Consider the following 18,274-nt stretch of genomic DNA (forward strand, 5'->3'; position numbering starts at 1 on the left):
TTCATATAATCATTCCTTACATTTATTTTATGGAAAAATGAATCTCATAGATTAAGCATAGCTTGAAGCATCACCCACATTTAAAATTATGAAATAAAAGATAAAAACTATTTTTTTATTAAAATATTATTAAATATTTTATTATAGTAATATAGAGATATTGACCTATATGAATTTATAATAACTTCTACTTTACCAATTTTAATTACGTGGATATTTATTTTTTTCTAAAAAAATTTATTAAATTTTAATTTAATTTTATAAAAATTATTGTGACAGAAAATTAAATATTTTTATGTTAACTTACTGATTTATCAATTATTTTATAAATAAAATTATATAATTAGTAATTGTTGTGGAGAAAAAAATAGAGAAAAAGAAGGTACTTGATGGTGAAGGGATAGCTAAATGTATTTTATGCATTCTATTTTTTTATTTTAAATAAATTAATAAAATAAGATAATTTTATTAATAGGCAGATTTGTGCCTATTGGTTAAAATAAATAAAACTAAAAGTTTAATTGTGTAATAGACCAAAATAAATTGTTAGGGGACAATAGACTTCTCACAATTAATTCAATGGCAAATATATTAATAAGGCCTATCGCAATAGTTTTAAGGCCAAATTTTATATATGGACCTATATACAAATTTATTTCACAGCATATTTTACCTTTTTTTCTTTACCCTGGACATCCAGTACTGTTTTCTCAATTAATTATTAGTTCAAGAACTCTTTTTTTTTTTTTTCCTTTTCAAGGAAGGACCACTTGATACTCTTCACTTTACTGTGATATTTTTGATGTTGCTGGTGCCAAATGAGTTTCAATTTTATAACAGTTGTTATTCTATATGGCGTACCAAGTCAGTTTTAAATCCTCCATATTGTCATAGTGATTGTTGATGGAGGAGTTGAACTTAGAGTTGTTACTGATCCTTTAATGGTAGGTATTCTTAATGCAATTCATGCTCAACTTGCAGGCATAGCTGAGGTCGGTGTGATGATTGTGAGTACTACATTAGTGACACTTGTAATGCTTCTGATCTGGCAGACTAATTTGTTTCTGGCTTTATGTTTCCCACTTGTTTTTGGGTCAGTAGAACTCATTTACATGTCTGCGGTTCTATCAAAAATCAAAGAGGGTGGATGGCTTCCACTTGTATTTGCCAGTTGTTTCCTTTCTGTGATGTACATTTGGAACTATGGGAGTGTGTTGAAATACCAGAGTGAGGTAAGGGAAAAGATTTCCATGGATTTCATGCTTGAGCTTGGTTCCACCCTGGGGACCGTTAGAGTTCCTGGAATCGGATTGTTGTACAATGAGCTTGTCTATGGTATTCCCTCGATATTGGGGCAGTATCTACTAAGTCTTCCAGCAATCCACTCTACTATAGTATTTGTTTGCATCAAGTATGTCCCTGTTCCGGTGGTTCCTCAAGAGGAGAGGTTTCTTTTCCGAAGAGTTTGCCCAAAAGACTACCATATGTTCCGCTGTGTTGCCCGGTATGGTTACAAAGATGTCAGGAAGGAAGATCACCATGCGTTTGAGCAACTTTTGGTCGAAAGCCTTGAAAAGTTTTTGCGAAGAGAGGCTCAGGATCTTGCCTTGGAGAGCAATTTGAACGAGTTGGACATGGATAGTGTTTCAGTGACGTCAAAGGATTCTGGGGCCCCAGCTGGTGACGGGACTGAGGACCTAAGGATTCCTTTGATGCATGATCAAAGATCAGGAGAACCTGGGACTTCTGCTTCGGAAGAAGCATCCTCAGCATTGCCTTCTAGTGTCATGTCATCAGAGGAAGACCCAAGTCTAGAATATGAGCTTGCAGCTCTTAAAGAAGCAAAAGACTCAGGATTTACTTACCTGCTCGCTCATGGGGATGTAAGAGCAAAGAAAAATTCCTTTTTTCTCAAGAAATTGGTTATCAACTACTTCTATACATTCTTGAGGAGGAATTGTAGAGGTGGCGCAGCCACTATGCGAGTACCTCACATGAATATCCTGCAAGTTGGGATGACATACATGGTCTAATTCATTTGATCCCCTGCAATTTGTTGTTGTCGGCCACCTATTGCGGCCTCTGTGAAGCCTCAATGAACTTTTAGGAAAATCTTTGTACTTTGCTTTTTTGCTGCTTTTGAGTGGAATTCTTAATGGATTTGTTCTGTAATATATTATTCTTCTTGTCACCCGCAAGTCACCTTCATCTTGAAAGAAGATGCCTAATCAGAACGAGCCCAACAAAACATCATCCTTGGATGCATGGCTGCATGAAACATCTCTATCTTTGGCAACGTTAAACCTAAACCTTGTTAGGAATGAGCTTAAGTTTAATAATATTGAGTTTACAATTGTAATAACGGATTAAAATTTATGAATCCAAACACAACATTAATTATTTTGATTCCAATTATTAATTTTCGTTATTTGGGATATGATTTTGTTCATGTTCTTGGACCAGCAAATAGTTGTGCCGACTAGACTGCAAATGATCAAATCAGGGCTCGTCCTCCAAGGACGGGGTGAGGTGTGACTCTGCGAGTGATTTGCATCGTGAAATGTGGACCATTACATCCATGGGGTCCAACTAAGGGTGCCACGTGTCATGGAGAGCCGTCATAATCCATAAAAATGGTGTGTAATTATGACATACCTACTCATACACTTCCTTTGCATTGTCTATCGTTAGGTCTCGACAACGACTTTGGTTGGCGTCAGTTAGCACTCTTTTTTTATTAAATAAAATTATTTAATCTTTCATAATAATAATAATAATAATAATAATAATAATTTATTTATTTCAAAATAAAGTATTTATAATATCTAAAACTTAAATAAATTTTCCTCTTAAATTATTTTTTTGATATAATTAAATTTAATTTTTTTTATATGGTATTAAAATCTATTAGGAATTATAAATATATGAAAGGCAATAACTCTATTAGGTGAAGCCTAAGCATCATACGCAAACAGAGGTCCTTTAGTTCAGACAATTATTAAATGGGACAATTTTTTGGCTGATGAGATTGGTCTACCATCCATATTATATAGGCCTCCTCATAAATATCTCAAAAAATGCAAACTATCATCTAAGACTACCTAACTCCCCCACCCCAAAAAAAAAAAAAAAAAAATTATATATATATATATATATATGAGTTGCAACAATGTAATTCTTAATTATATTGTGCTCTCTTAAGATTTATTTAATATTACTGTTAAAATTATTATTTAAAAAAATATTTATTAAAAAGTATTAAAAAAAATAAATTAAATTTAAATTTAATAAGTATTAATCATTAAAATAATAAAATAATATTTTCAAATTATTTTTTTAATAATATTTAAAATATTATTTTTTTCTAAAAAATATTTTTAACCATCCAATGTTAATGCTACACAAGCATATTAAAGTTTGCTCTCTTGATTTTAAATGAAACAACCTTTTAATTTTCAAATTTTTGTATATTATATACTTTAGTTAGTTTAAATTAAAATATATAATAAGAAAACTCAAACTGAAAAATTATATTAAAAAAAAATTAAGTGTGTGAAATTAGAAAAACTAAGAATCATATAAATTATTAGACTTTTTTTCTTATATTATATTATATTATATTATAGTATTTAAATTATATTTAAATCATTTATACCCTCGAGTGTAAATCAATTGAATCCAAGTCAGAGCGGAGTCAGAAAATTAATTTTAAGGGGCTAATATTATATATGTAATTGATTTAATATATTATTTAATTATATTTATTTTATATATATTTTTTATTTTTTGTATACTTTAAAGAGTCAATATTGTATATTTAAAAATACTATAATAAAATATAATTAAGTTATAATTTTTTTTAAGGCTACTAATACTTTAAAAAATTTTAAATATATAATGACAAGTAAATAATTCTAATATTTGACATTACTTATATCATAATAAAATAAAATAATTATTTTTTTAAAAGGTTGATAGCTAAAATAAAATAATTTTAATTAAAATAAAATATTTTTTATCTAAAATGGGGAAAATTTAAAAAGGTTAGGGGCCCAAGGCTTCCTCTAGTCCTCCCCCCTTGGCCCCCGGTCGAAGTTTTCTTATAGTCGAGGATATTATGAAGATATTTTTACACATAGTTTGATATATTTAAAATAAATAATTTTATAATTTTTTTTATAAAACTAAACTCTAATTAATAAAAAAAATTCCAATTTACCAACCCTGTGACAAATTAATCGCTATCACTTGTGAAATGGACAGGAATAGGATATGCTCATGGGATAAGGCATGGTGAAGAATCACTAGCACAGCACAATTAATTTAGTGATTATTTGGTATTGAATTTAAGGTTAAATTTATTTTTTTTTTAAGCACTATTTTTTAATTTTATTGATAAAAATAATTTTAAAAAAATTATTATTTTAATTTATTAAATTTAATTTTAAATTATTTTTTAATACTTTTTCGTTAGTGTGTTTAAAAAAGGTGTTCTTGTCAATGGCTTTAATAAATTTACAAAGATAAAGATAGCTCAAATTGTCCAATTGGAATTTGGAGGAACGTTTCACGCGTGGAATTGAGAGTAATGGGATGTGTTTCTTTCTGGGGAGACACTCTGATCTTTCCCGTAAATTCATTTATCCTCTCTGCAATGAACATTTCTTGGACTTTCCTCTCAGCCTAATGCAAGATAATCTATAATTTTTTTTTTTTTTTTTTATTACATAGCAGTTTGGACTTATCCAATCTATAGCACAACCAATAATATAATATAATATAATTTATTATATTATATAAATAATTTTATATCTTTTAAATAAAATTAAAATTTTCATTACTATAAATGAAAAAAATCCTTCCTGACAGTACTTTATCCTTACAATGGATCTTATGTGGTTTACTTAAAAAAAAATTATTTTTTAATATCTTATATTTTTATTTTTTTTTAAAGTGCATATATTGTATTTATATATTTGGTGGAAATTTTAAAAAAATTCTCATGTTTTATTTTCTATTTAATTATGTTGCCTATTTCCACATCTCCATGTGCTAAGGCCACAATTACAATAAAGAAAGACTAAAACACCCTTAAATATTAATTATTTATAAACAAAGTAAAAAAATGACAGCAATTTAATTTAAAATTACTTCCATATTTATGTTACATATTTTCTATCATACTTATTAGTCAATTTTAAAAAATATAAAATTTTGAATAGATTTTAATTAAATTAAAAAAAAACTTTGCAGCTATAAAAAAAAAAAGAATCTTGGATCTCTATTATTGATAAATTAATAATTTTGAAATAAATTAAACCTTTTTAAATAAGTTGATGATCAATATAGCTAGATGAAGAGAGAAATAAATTAGTAAAAATTAAATGAGGAAAAAGATAAACTTTAAAATTTGAACTTTCATTCTTTAAAAAAAAAAACTTTCATAAAAATATAAAAGAGTAAATTTGATAATAAAATATAACATTAATCAATTAAAAATAGCTTTTAAAACATAAAGAATACAAAAATCACAATATAATAAAAAAAATAATTACTTCTTATTATATAATTCATTAGTTATTATTAATTTATTATATTCTTTTTAAATTAAAAATATATTAATGACTTTATAAATAAAAAATATATTTATAATTCTCTTGATTTAATTTAATTTAATTCAGATAACAATAATTTTAAAATAATATTTATTTATTAACTTTTATACGTCATTATTTTATTATGAATATCTGTCGTTTTGAATTATTTGTATAGTTTTTTAAAATTTATTTTAACATATTTTTTTAATTAAATAAAAAAATATTTTATTATAATTTAAATAATTTAATTATTTCGTCAATCATTAATCCCCACGCAAAAACCCACACAAAGCACATTGAAGTTAGGTAAGGCAGTCGTAGTAGCAAAGTTACAAGGGACAGCTAAACTAGCACAAATCACACGTTGAGGTAACACGTGTCCTTCTCTATTTGGCACGCTTGTATAAATTTCAACAAATCAAAATCAAAAGGTGTCCATCCCCAAAAAATTTTAATTATTTTACCCATTAAAATCAAATACATTAATTATATTTATAAAAAATAAAAATATATTTTTTACATATATTAATTAAAAATATTAAAAAGTAATTAATTAAATAATTTTTTAATATTACTATTAAAATAATTTTTGAAAAAGTACTCCTTTTTCTTTATTTTAGCGTTAATCACAAAGGAAACGTAAGTTAAAAAAATGTTTCATTTTCAGTAATTTTATCAATGTTTATTGACTTTTAGGATATATCTAATATAAATAACTTATATAAAATGAATTTAATAATTATTAAATTAAATATTTATATGAAAATATGTATAAAATTAATTAAAATATGTATAAAAAATATATAAATTTATATACAAATATTAAATCAAATAATTATTAAATTTATTCTCATATAATCATTCATTACATTTATTTTATGGAAAAATGAATCTCATAGATTAAGCATAGCTTGAAGCATCATCCACATTTAAAATTATGAAATAAAAGATAAAAATTATTTTTTTATTAAAATATTATTAAATACTTTATTATAGTAATATAGAGATATTGACCTATATGAATTTATAATAACTTCTACTTTACCAATTTTAATTACGTGGATATTTATTTTTTTCTAAAAAAATTTATTAAATTTTAATTTAATTTTATAAAAATTATTGTGACAGAAAATTAAATATTTTTATGTTAACTTATTGATTTATCAATTATTTTATAAATAAAATTATATAATTAGTAATTGTTGTGGAGAAAAAAATAGAGAAAAAGAAGGTACTTGATGGTGAAGGGATAGCTAAATGCATTTTATGCATTCTATTTTTTTATTTTAAATAAATTAATAAAATAAGATAATTTTATTAATAGGCAGATTTGTGCCTATTGGTTAAAATAAATAAAACTAAAAGTTTAATTGTGTAATAGACCAAAATAAATTGTTAGGGGACAATAGACTTCTCACAATTAATTCAATGGCAAATATATTAATAAGGCCTATCGCAATAGTTTTAAGGCCAAATTTTATATATGGACCTATATACAAATTTATTTCACAGCATATTTTACCTTTTTTTCTTTACCCTGGACATCCAGTACTGTTTTCTCAATTAATTATTAGTTCAAGAACTCTTTTTTTTTTTTTTCCTTTTCAAGGAAGGACCACTTGATACTCTTCACTTTACTGTAATATTTTTGATGTTGCTGGTGCCAAATGAGTTTCAATTTTATAACAGTTGTTATTCTATATGGCGTACCAAGTCAGTTTTAAATCCTCCATATTGTCATAGTGATTGTTGATGGAGGAGTTGAACTTAGAGTTGTTACTGATCCTTTAATGGTAGGTATTCTTAATGCAATTCATGCTCAACTTGCAGGCATAGCTGAGGTCGGTGTGATGATTGTGAGTACTACATTAGTGACACTTGTAATGCTTCTGATCTGGCAGACTAATTTGTTTCTGGCTTTATGTTTCCCACTTGTTTTTGGGTCAGTAGAACTCATTTACATGTCTGCGGTTCTATCAAAAATCAAAGAGGGTGGATGGCTTCCACTTGTATTTGCCAGTTGTTTCCTTTCTGTGATGTACATTTGGAACTATGGGAGTGTGTTGAAATACCAGAGTGAGGTAAGGGAAAAGATTTCCACGGATTTCATGCTTGAGCTTGGTTCCACCCTGGGGACCGTTAGAGTTCCTGGAATCGGATTGTTGTACAATGAGCTTGTCTATGGTATTCCCTCGATATTGGGGCAGTATCTACTAAGTCTTCCAGCAATCCACTCTACTATAGTATTTGTTTGCATCAAGTATGTCCCTGTTCCGGTGGTTCCTCAAGAGGAGAGGTTTCTTTTCCGAAGAGTTTGCCCAAAAGACTACCATATGTTCCGCTGTGTTGCCCGGTATGGTTACAAAGATGTCAGGAAGGAAGATCACCATGCGTTTGAGCAACTTTTGGTCGAAAGCCTTGAAAAGTTTTTGCGAAGAGAGGCTCAGGATCTTGCCTTGGAGGGCAATTTGAACGAGTTGGACATGGATAGTGTTTCAGTGACGTCAAAGGATTCTGGGGCCCCAGCCGGTGACGGGACTGAGGACCTAAGGATTCCTTTGATGCATGATCAAAGATCAGGAGAACCTGGGACTTCTACTTCGGAAGAAGCATCCTCAGCATTGCCTTCTAGTGTCATGTCATCAGAGGAAGACCCAAGTCTAGAATATGAGCTTGCAGCTCTTAAAGAAGCAAAAGACTCAGGATTTACTTATCTGCTCGCTCATGGGGATGTAAGAGCAAAGAAAAATTCCTTTTTTCTCAAGAAATTGGTTATTAACTACTTCTATTCATTCTTGAGGAGGAATTGTAGAGGTGGCGCAGCCACTATGCGAGTGCCTCACATGAATATCCTGCAAGTTGGGATGACATACATGGTCTAATTCATTTGATCCCCTGCAATTTGTTGTTGTCGGCCACCTATTGCGGCCTCTGTGAAGCCTCCATGAACTTTTAGGAAAATCTCTGTACTTTGCTTTTTTGCTGCTTTTGAGTGGAATTCTTAATGGATTTGTTCTGCGATATATTATTCTTCTTGTCACCCGCAAGTCACCTTCATCTTGAAAGAAGATGCTTAATCAGAACGAGCCCAACAAAACATCATCCTTGGATGCATAGCTGCATGAAACATCTCTATCTTTGGCAACATTAATCCTGAACCTTGTTACGAATGAGCTTAAGTTTAATAATATTGAGTCACTTTTACAATTGTAATAACAGATTAAAATTTATGAATCCAAACACAACATTAATTATTTTGATTCCAATTATTAATTTTCGTTATTTGGGATATGATTTTGTTCATGTTCTTGGACCAGCAAATAGTTGTGCCGACTAGACTGCAAATTATCAAATCAGGGCTCGTCCTCCAAGGACGGGGTGAGGTGTGACTCTGCGAGTGATTTGCATCATGAAATGTGGACCATTACATCCATGGGGTCCAACTAACAGTGCCACGTGTCATGGAGAGCCAGTCATAATCCATAAAAATGGTGTGTAATTATGATATACCTACTCATACACTTCCTTTGCATTGTCTATCTTTAGGTCTCGACAACGGCTTTGGTAGGCGTCAGTTGCACTCTTTTTTTATTAAATAAAATTATTTAATCTTTCAATTTTCATAATAATAATGATAATAATAATAATAATTTATTTAATTTAAAATAAAGTATTTATAATATCTAAAACTTAAATAAATTTTTTTCTCTTAAATTAATTTTTTTAATATAATTAAATTTAATTTTTTTTATATGATATCAAAATCTGTCATGCTTTAATATTAAATTACTCATAAATATATTTATCTATAAATTTCACATTTTAAATATTTATATGTGAGAATGTGTTATTTTAATTTAGATAAATCTTTTTTTTAAGTTAATTTTTTATATTAAAATTAGACTTATCTATTATTTCTATATATAATCAATGTTATATACATATAAATTGAATTTTAAATATAATTAATTAAATAATATTGAGTATGAAAAAAAAAAAAAAAGAAAACATAGAAGTATCAATCAATGGCATGGGCATATGAAAGGCAATAACTTTATTAGGTGAAGCCTAAGCATCAAACGCAAACAGAGGTGCTTTAGTTCAGACAATTATTAAATGGGACAAATTTTTGGCTGATGAGATGGGTCTGCCATCCATATTATGTAGGCCTCCTCATTCATATCTCAAAAAATGGAAACTCCCCCCCCAACCAAAATATATATATATATATATATATATATATATATATTTGAGTTGCTACAATGTAGTTCTTAATTATATTGTGCTCTCTTAAGACTTGTTTCGTATTACTGTTAAAATTATTGTTTTAAAAAATATTTTTTAATATATATTTATTAAAAAGTATTAAAGAAATAAATTAAATTTAAATTTAATAAGTATTTGTCATTAAAATAATTAAATAATATTTTCAAATTGTTTTTTTAAAAATATTTAAAATATTATTTTTTTCTAAAAAATATTTTTAACCATCCAATGTTAATGCTACACAAGCATATTAAAGTTTGCTCTCTTGATTTTAAATGAAACATGTCACGGCCCAACCTATGGGCTGGACTGGCACTAGGACCTGAGCCAGCTTAAAGCCCTCGAGGCCCGTAGTAAGCCTAATTATTCCTTAACCCAGCTCTAAGGCCCATTTGGGCCCAATTTCAAGAATTCAACCGGACAGAGTCCGGCCATAAAATGGACATTTCAACGGAGAGTTTTTGACACACCCGACCTGTAAATACAACATGTAATCAATTGGGGAGCTTAGCTCACCCTCCACATACTCAAATGTCATAAAAATAAATAGGAGCTCAGCTCCCTCATCCAGTTCATCAACATGCATAAAATAATAAGTTTACAGATCTAAAATAATAATTTATATTACAGGCCCAAATCAAATAAATATTTCTAACACATGCGGAAAATCTAGAGTTAACAGGTTTATACAAACATTAAATAACGACCTGCGAGGGAGAAAAATAGGTTAACCTCAAAAATATTCTCCTGTGGCCTGGAAAAATATTGAACAGAAGTGAGCGTTTGACTCAGAGAATAAAATATCAATTTTAACCATAATCTCTATAACTATCTAAAGCTAATGCACCCTGTAGAGTGAAATGCAATATCAGCAATATTTTCACATCATAACAGCAAAAAGGTAATTTGGAGCACTCACACACCTGATAATGTCAAACAATACATATATGGGAGCTGATCCCCTATACAGCTCTCTTATTCCAACCTGTGCCAGCGAAGAACTTAGCTCAGACTTCCACTTAATAAACCAAATCGGGGTCCCAGCGAAGAACTCAAGCCGTGTCTACTCTGAAGGATCGGGTCCCAGCGAAGATCTCAAGCCGTGTCTACCCGTCCTATCCATAGCCAACACCACATCACACGAACGCCAATGCACGCACACTGCTCCAAATTACCACAACAACATCCATGGCACTTTAACAGTTGTGAATGCAACATAAAACGTGCCTAGAGTTTAACTACATAGATATATACATATAAGTTATGCATAGGCATGCTTGAACATATAACAATATCGAAATTACAATTAAAATTAATATTTTACTCACAGACTTGACAACAGTCATTGTGGCGGCTGGGCGGAGGGAGAATGCTGTCCCGGCTCACCTGACAATTTTATTATAATTATTTAATAAATATGACTCAATACAAACTAAGAAAAAGACCAAATACATCATAAGTCGTGACGAAAATCCGGCAGAGTCTCCCCTATACCTAGGACCTACCCAACCTACAAAAAGGCTTAAAAGACACTTATATATTTACAACCCATATATCCACAACTCAATCACGTCACACAGCCCCTCCTGGGCCCATCCAAACAGTCATCAATCACAATATATAAATTTACAGTTTAATCCTTATAATTGACTCTTTTTGCAAAAACTACCCAAATAATCTCTAAAAATTCTAAAACTTTGCCCCGCGGTCCTTAGAAATATTACTAGGCTATTGCAAAAAGAATCATAATTTTCTGAGCTACCACGAATATTTTATGGATTTTTAATCCCATTTAAGTATTAGAAAATTATGAAAAAGCAAGGTTCGGGTTTACCTATACCAATTCTGACTCCGGGGACGCGCTCGGGATGTCTGACAATGGTGGGGTAGCCAAAATCTTGATCCAATTCGGAGACTTTTTCTGTAGCCGGTTTGTTTGGCCGAAAATTCACAGATTTGGACAACTGTCGAATTTCCACGAATTGAAGATACCTACACGAAGCCCATAACACGGGGGCTAGTATAAAATTTTTACAAAATTTTCTAAGCTCATTTAATGCTCGGAAAAACACTACGAATTTCCGTGGGACTCATCGAAAAACGGTATCGGAAAATTTTGAAATTTATATTGCCGCGAAGCTCTCGACGAGTGGAGCGCTCTGGTACTCTCGGTTTTCTCTTGGGGCTCACGGTTTGCCAGAAATCTAGCCCAAAAATCAAAATGGGCTAAAACTTCCCGGACAAAAATTGGACAAACCACTCGATGGATTTTGGTGTTCTTAGTGTCTATGGAAAGCTCTCGAGGTGTATATGGGTTTAGACACAAGACCCGGCCCAATCGGTGGCGGGATCGGCTGGATTTTGGCCGGGAAGACGAAGCAGCGCGCTGCGCGTCGCGTCGCTTCCCGCGACGTTTCTCGACGTTCCAGGCGGTGGCCGGCGATGGGAGGAGGCTGCGATGGCGCGTCAGCGAGGTGGGGAGGCTGAGTGAGGAGGCGGCTGGCCGGCGACGGGAGGTGAGAGGAGAGAGAAAACGGGAGAGAAAGAGAGAGAGAGAGGCAACGCGACGCGGGAAGAAAAAGAAGAAGGAGAAGGAGCCAGCCCGATTCGGCTGGTCCGATCCGGTCTGGTTTGATTCGGCCGGTTCAATTCAGGATACAAAATTTTGAATTTTTACTCTGCTTTGGGACCAAAAACGAGGCCAAAAAAATCTAAAAAAAAATTCTAGAAAACTCAGAAAAATTCGTAGACTCCAAATATATTTTTAGTTTTGCCACATGGTCTTTAAATTAATTTTTAAAAATCATCAAAGTTTTTATTTTCAGAAAATCGAACCTGATTTCTAAAATCTGAAAAATTTCAAATAATTTCCTAAAATTTAAATAAAATAAAATATCAATATTTACCAAAAAATAATAAATTTAAAATTAGGGGTGTTGCATTCTTCTCCCCTTACAGAAAATTCGTCATCGAATTTCGCACAAGGCAGAATAAAGTACAGGATTACACATTAAACAGATAAGGGTACTTACTACGCATGTCCCGTTCTGACTCCCAGGTGCACTCTTCCACTGACTGGCTCCTCCACAAAACCTTAACCATAGGGATCTGTTTTGATCTTAGCTACCTCACTTGGTAGTCCACTATGGCTACAGGTTGCTCCTCAAATGTCAAGTTTTCTTTCAGCTCTATTACATCCGGTTGTAGCACATGAGAAAGATCAGGAATGTATTTCCTGAGCATGGAGATGTGAAACACAGGATGAACATGAGAAAGGTTGGGTGGTAGCTCCAACCGATAGGCAACTGCTCCAACTCTATCGGTAACCTCAAAAGGTCCAATATACTGAGGTGCCAACTTGCCTTTCTTTCCAAATCTCATGACTCCCTTCATCAGAGAAACCTTCAGGAATACATAGTCGCCTACTACAAACTCTACATCCCTCCGTCTGGGGTCTGCATAACTCATCTGCCTATTGAAAGCTGTTTTCAATCGTTCCCTGATTAAAGGAACTATCTCTGAAGTGTACTGCACTAGATCTACATCATGCACCTTCGCTTCTCCCATTTCCGTCCAACACAGAGGAGACCTACACTTTCTTCCATATAGTGCCTTATAGGGTGCCGTCCCTATGCTGGAATGGTAACTGTTGTTGTAGGCAAACTCCACCAAAGCTAGCTGATCATCCCATTGACCTCCAAAATCCAAAACACTCATGCGAAGCATGTCTTCCAGTGTTTGGATTGTCCTTTCAAACTGTCCGTCTGACTGAGGGTGGAAAGCAATACTAAAGTTCAACTGTGTGCCAAGTGCCTCCTACAACTTCCTCCAAAATCGAGAAGTGAACTAGGGCCCTCTATCAGATATTATGAAAGCCGAAATTCTATGCAATCTGACTATTTCTCGAATGTAGAGCCGAGCGTACTGTGCAAAAGAATATGTGATCTTCACATGCAAGAAATGAGCTGATTTAGTTAGGCGGTCTACAATTACCCATATCGAATCATATCCTCGCGTGGTACGAGGTAACCCAGTCACAAAATCCATAGTAATCATTTCCCACTTTCTTTCTGGGATAGGGAGCTCTTGCAGCTTCCCTGACGGCCTCTGGTGTTCAAACTTTACCTTCTGACAAGTCAAGCACTTGGACACAAAGTCTGCTATGTCTCTCTTCATGCCATTCCACCAATAGCTATCTTTCACATCATGGTACATCTTGGTAGAGCCTGGGTGGACATTGTACAGTGTATAGTGTGCCTCTTGCATGATTTCGTTTATGAGATTGTCCACATCGGGCACACATATCCTAGAACCTTACATAAGGGCACCATCATTGGCAAATCCAAACTCACCACTTTCACCTTGCTGTACTCTTTCTATGATCTTCATCAATTGTTGGTCTCTGTGCTGGGAAAATCTAACTCTGTCTCGCAAGTCTGGCCTCACTGAAAAATGAGCCAACATTACCCCCTCATCTGAAAGATCTAGGATTAAACCTTAATCCATCAACTCATGTACTTCCTGAATCAACAGTCTCTTCTCCGCTGATATGTGCGCCAAGCTACTTGAAGATTTTTTGCTCAAAGCATCTGCCACTGTATTGGCCTTCCCAGGGTGGTACTGGATGGTGCAATCATAGTCCTTCAGAAGCTCCATCCATCTCTTCTGTCTCAAGTTTAAATCCCTCTGTTGGAAGATGTACTTCAAACACTTGTGGTCGGTGTATATCTCGCACACTTCACCATACAGGTAGTGTCTCCAGATCTTTAGTGCAAAGACTACGACCGCCATTTCCAAATCATGGGTGGGGTAGTTCTGCTCATGCCTCTTCAGCTATCTTGAAGCATAAGCCACTACTTTTCCATTCTGCATCAAAACACACCCTAAGCCAACTCTGGAGGCGTCACAGTACACGGTGTATCCTTCACCACTCATAGGTAGTGTCAACACAGGGGCGGTGGTTAGACACTCCTTAAGCTTCTGGAAACTCTCCTCATAGTCATCTATCCAAAATAATGGAACATTCTTCCGAGTCAACTTAGTTAGGGGAGCTGCTATCCTGGAAAAATCCTGCACAAAACGCCTATAGTAGCCAGCTAGGCCCAGAAAACTTCACACCTCAGTGACTGTTGTAGGCCTAAGCCAATCAGTTGCAGCTTCAATTTTCTTGGGATCTACTTGAATGCCTTTACTAGAAACCACGTGTTCCAAGAATGAGATGCTTTCTAGCCAAAATTCACATTTTAAAAATTTGGCATATAGCTGGTGCTCCTTCAAAGTCTACAACACCATCCTCAAGTGCCACATGTGTTCTTCCTCGGTCCGAGAGTATACCAAAATGTCATCTATGAATACGATGATAAAACAGTCTAGGAATGGCCTGAACACCCTGTTCATCAGGTCCATGAAGGCTGCTGGTGCATTAGTGAGTCCAAAAGACATCACCAAGAACTCATAATGACCATATCTTGTCCTGAATGTTGTCTTGCACACATCCTCATTCCTTATTCTCAACTGATGGTAGCCTGATCGCAGGTCTATCTTGGAAAAGAATATAGCTCATTGGAGCTGATCAAATAGATCATCGATCCGAGGAAGTGGATACTTGTTCTTCACAGTCACCTTGTTCAGCTGTCTATAGTCAATACACAACCTCAAGGACCCATCTTTCTTTCTCACAAATAGAACAGGAGCACCCCAGGGTGAAGTGCTTGGACGTATAAAACCCTTGTCCAAAAGCTCCTGTAGTTGCTCCTTTAGCTCTTTCAATTCTGCTGGTGCCATTCTGTAAGGCGGCATTGATATGGGGTTTGTACCCGGAACAACATTAATGCAGAACTCTATTTCCCTTCTTGGTGGCAACCCTGGAAGCTCCTCAGGGAAGACATCCATGAATTCTCTGACAACAGGAACATTTTCCATGTTGACACCTTCTACAGATGTATCTCTTACTAATGCCAAATACCCTTGACATCCACGCCTCAACATTTTTCTAGCATTAATTGCTGACACCAAATTATATGGAGCTACGCTCATGTCACTATCAAAGCTAAACTCTTTCACATCGGGTATGTGGAAATACACCTTTTTGTTCCTGCAGTCTAAAGTGGCATAATGAGTTGCCAACCAATCCATTCCCAAGATTACATCGAAATCCATTACTGGTAGAGGAACCAAGTCTGCTGGAAGGATCCTTCCATCCACTACTAGCCCAGTAGTACTCAAATGTCATAAAAATAAATGGGAGCTCAGCTCCCTCATCCAGTTCATCAATATGCATAAACTAATAAGTTTACAGGTCCAAAATAACAATTTATATTACAGGCCCAAATCAAATAAATATTTCTAACACATGCAGAAATTCTTGAGTTAACAGGTTTATACAAACATTAAATAATGACCTGTGAGGGAGAAAAGCAGGTTAACCTCAAAAATATCCTCCTGTGGCCTGGAAAAATATTGAACAAGAGTGAGCGTTCGACTCAGAGAGTAAAATATCAATTTTAACCATAATCTCTATAACTATCTAAAGCTAATGCACCCTATAGAGTGACATACAACATCAGGAATATTTTCACATCATAACAGCAAAAAGGTAATTTGGAGCACTCACACACCCGATAATGTCAAACAATACATATATGGAAGCTGATTCCCTATACAACTCTCTTAAATCCAACCTATGCCAGCGAAGAACTCAGCTCGGACTTCAACTTAATAACCAAATCGGGTTCCCAGCGAAGAACTCAAGCCGTGTCTACCCCGAAGGACCGGGTCCCAGCGAAGATCTCAAGCCGTGTCTACCCGTCCTATCCATAGTCAACACCACATCACACGCACTCCAACGCACACACACTGCTCCAAATTACCACAACAACATCCATGGCACTTTAACAGTTGTGAATGCAACATAAAACGTGCTTAGAGTTTAACTACATAGATATATACATATAAGTGATGTATGGGCATGCTTGAACATATAATAATATCGAAATTACAATTAAAATTAATATTTTACTCACAGACTTGACAACAGTCACTGTGGCGGCTAGACGGAGGGAGAAGGCTGTCCCGGCTCACCTAACAATTTTATTACAATCACTTAATAAATATGACTCAATACAAACTAAGAAAAAGACCAAATACGTCATAAGTCGTGCCGAAAATTCGGCAGACTCTCTCCTATACCTAGGACCTATCCAACCTGCAAAAAGGCTTAAAACACACTTCTATATTTACAACCCATATATCCACAACTCAATCACGTCACACAGCCCCTCCTGGGCCCATCCAAACAGTTATCAATCACAATATGTAAATTTACAGTTTAGTCCTTATAATTGACTCTTTTTGCAAAAACCACCCAAATAAGCTCTAAAAATTCTAAAACTTTGCCCCGCGGTCCTTAGAAATATTACTAGGCTATTGCAAAAAGAATCATAATTTTCTGAGCTACCACCAATATTTTATGGATTTTTAATCCCATTTAAGTACTAGAAAATTATGAAAAAGTAAGGTTCGGGTTTACCTATGCCAATTCCGACTCCGAGGACGCGCTCGGGACATTTGACAATGGTGGGGTAGCCAAAATCTTGATCCAATTCGGAGACTTTTTCAGTAGCCGGTCTGTCTGGCTGGAAATTCATAGATCTGGACAACTGTCAAATTTTCGCAAATTGAAGATACCTACACGAAGCCCACAACACGAGGGTTAGTATAAAATTTTTACGGAATTTTCTAAACTCATTTAATGCTCGGAAAAACACTACAAAGTTTCATGGAATCAACCAAAAAACGGCATCAGAAAATTTTGAAATTCATATTGCCGCGAAGCTTTCGTCGAGTGAAGCGCTCTGGTACTCTTGATTTTCTCGTGGGGTTCACGGTTTGCAATAAATCTAGCCCAAAAATTAAAATGGGCTAAAACTTCCCGGACAAAAATTGGACAAACCGCTTGATGGATTTTGGTGTTCTTGGTGTCTATGGAAAGCTCTCGAGGTGTAGATGGGTTTAAACACAAGACCCGGCCCAATCGGTAGCCGGATCGGCCGGATTTTAGTCGGGAAGACGAAGTGGCGCGCTGCGCATCACGTCGCTTCCCGCGACGTTTCTCGTCGTTCCAAGCGGCGGCCGGCGGTGGGAGGAGGCTGGGATGCGGCGCCGATGAGGTGGGAAGGCTGAGGAGGCGGCTGGCCAGCGAGGGGAGTTGAGAGGAGAGAGAAAATGGGAGAGAAAGAGAGAGGCGACGCGACGCAGGAAGAAAAAGAAGAAGGAGAAGAAGCCGGCCCGATTCGGCCAGTCCGATCCGGTCCAGCTCGATTCGGCCGGTTCAATTCAGGATACAAAATTTTAAATTTTTATTCTGCCTTGAGACCGAAAACGATGCCCAAAAATTCTGAAAAAAATTTTAG

At 34.2% G+C, this 18,274-nt stretch overlaps 2 protein-coding genes across 2 annotated transcripts; both read left to right on the top strand.

Annotated features, from left to right (window-relative positions):
• Positions 1-508: 508 nt before the first annotated feature.
• Positions 509-2,191, top strand: LOC131169721 (putative potassium transporter 12). The gene has a single exon (XM_058129015.1). The coding sequence runs from the start codon at positions 942-944 to the stop codon at positions 2,031-2,033; it is 1,092 nt and encodes a 363-aa protein (XP_057984998.1). The 5' UTR covers positions 509-941; the 3' UTR covers positions 2,034-2,191.
• Positions 2,192-7,243: 5,052 nt separating this feature from the next.
• On the top strand, positions 7,244-8,620 carry LOC131169722 (putative potassium transporter 12). Its single transcript, XM_058129016.1, has one exon. It carries the CDS (start codon positions 7,388-7,390, stop codon positions 8,477-8,479), a length of 1,092 nt encoding a protein of 363 aa, XP_057984999.1. The 5' UTR covers positions 7,244-7,387; the 3' UTR covers positions 8,480-8,620.
• The last annotated feature ends 9,654 nt before the right edge of the window (positions 8,621-18,274 follow it).

This window comes from Hevea brasiliensis, chromosome 10 (assembly GCF_030052815.1).
Source record: "Hevea brasiliensis isolate MT/VB/25A 57/8 chromosome 10, ASM3005281v1, whole genome shotgun sequence".
NCBI classification, from domain to species: domain Eukaryota; kingdom Viridiplantae; phylum Streptophyta; class Magnoliopsida; order Malpighiales; family Euphorbiaceae; genus Hevea; species Hevea brasiliensis.

Bases quoted from the DNA above. Each gene is read 5' to 3' on its own strand.
- LOC131169721 (XM_058129015.1), top strand. From the start codon at position 942: ATGGTAGGTATTCTTAATGCAATTCATGCTCAACTTGCAGGCATAGCT.
- LOC131169722 (XM_058129016.1), top strand. From the start codon at position 7,388: ATGGTAGGTATTCTTAATGCAATTCATGCTCAACTTGCAGGCATAGCT.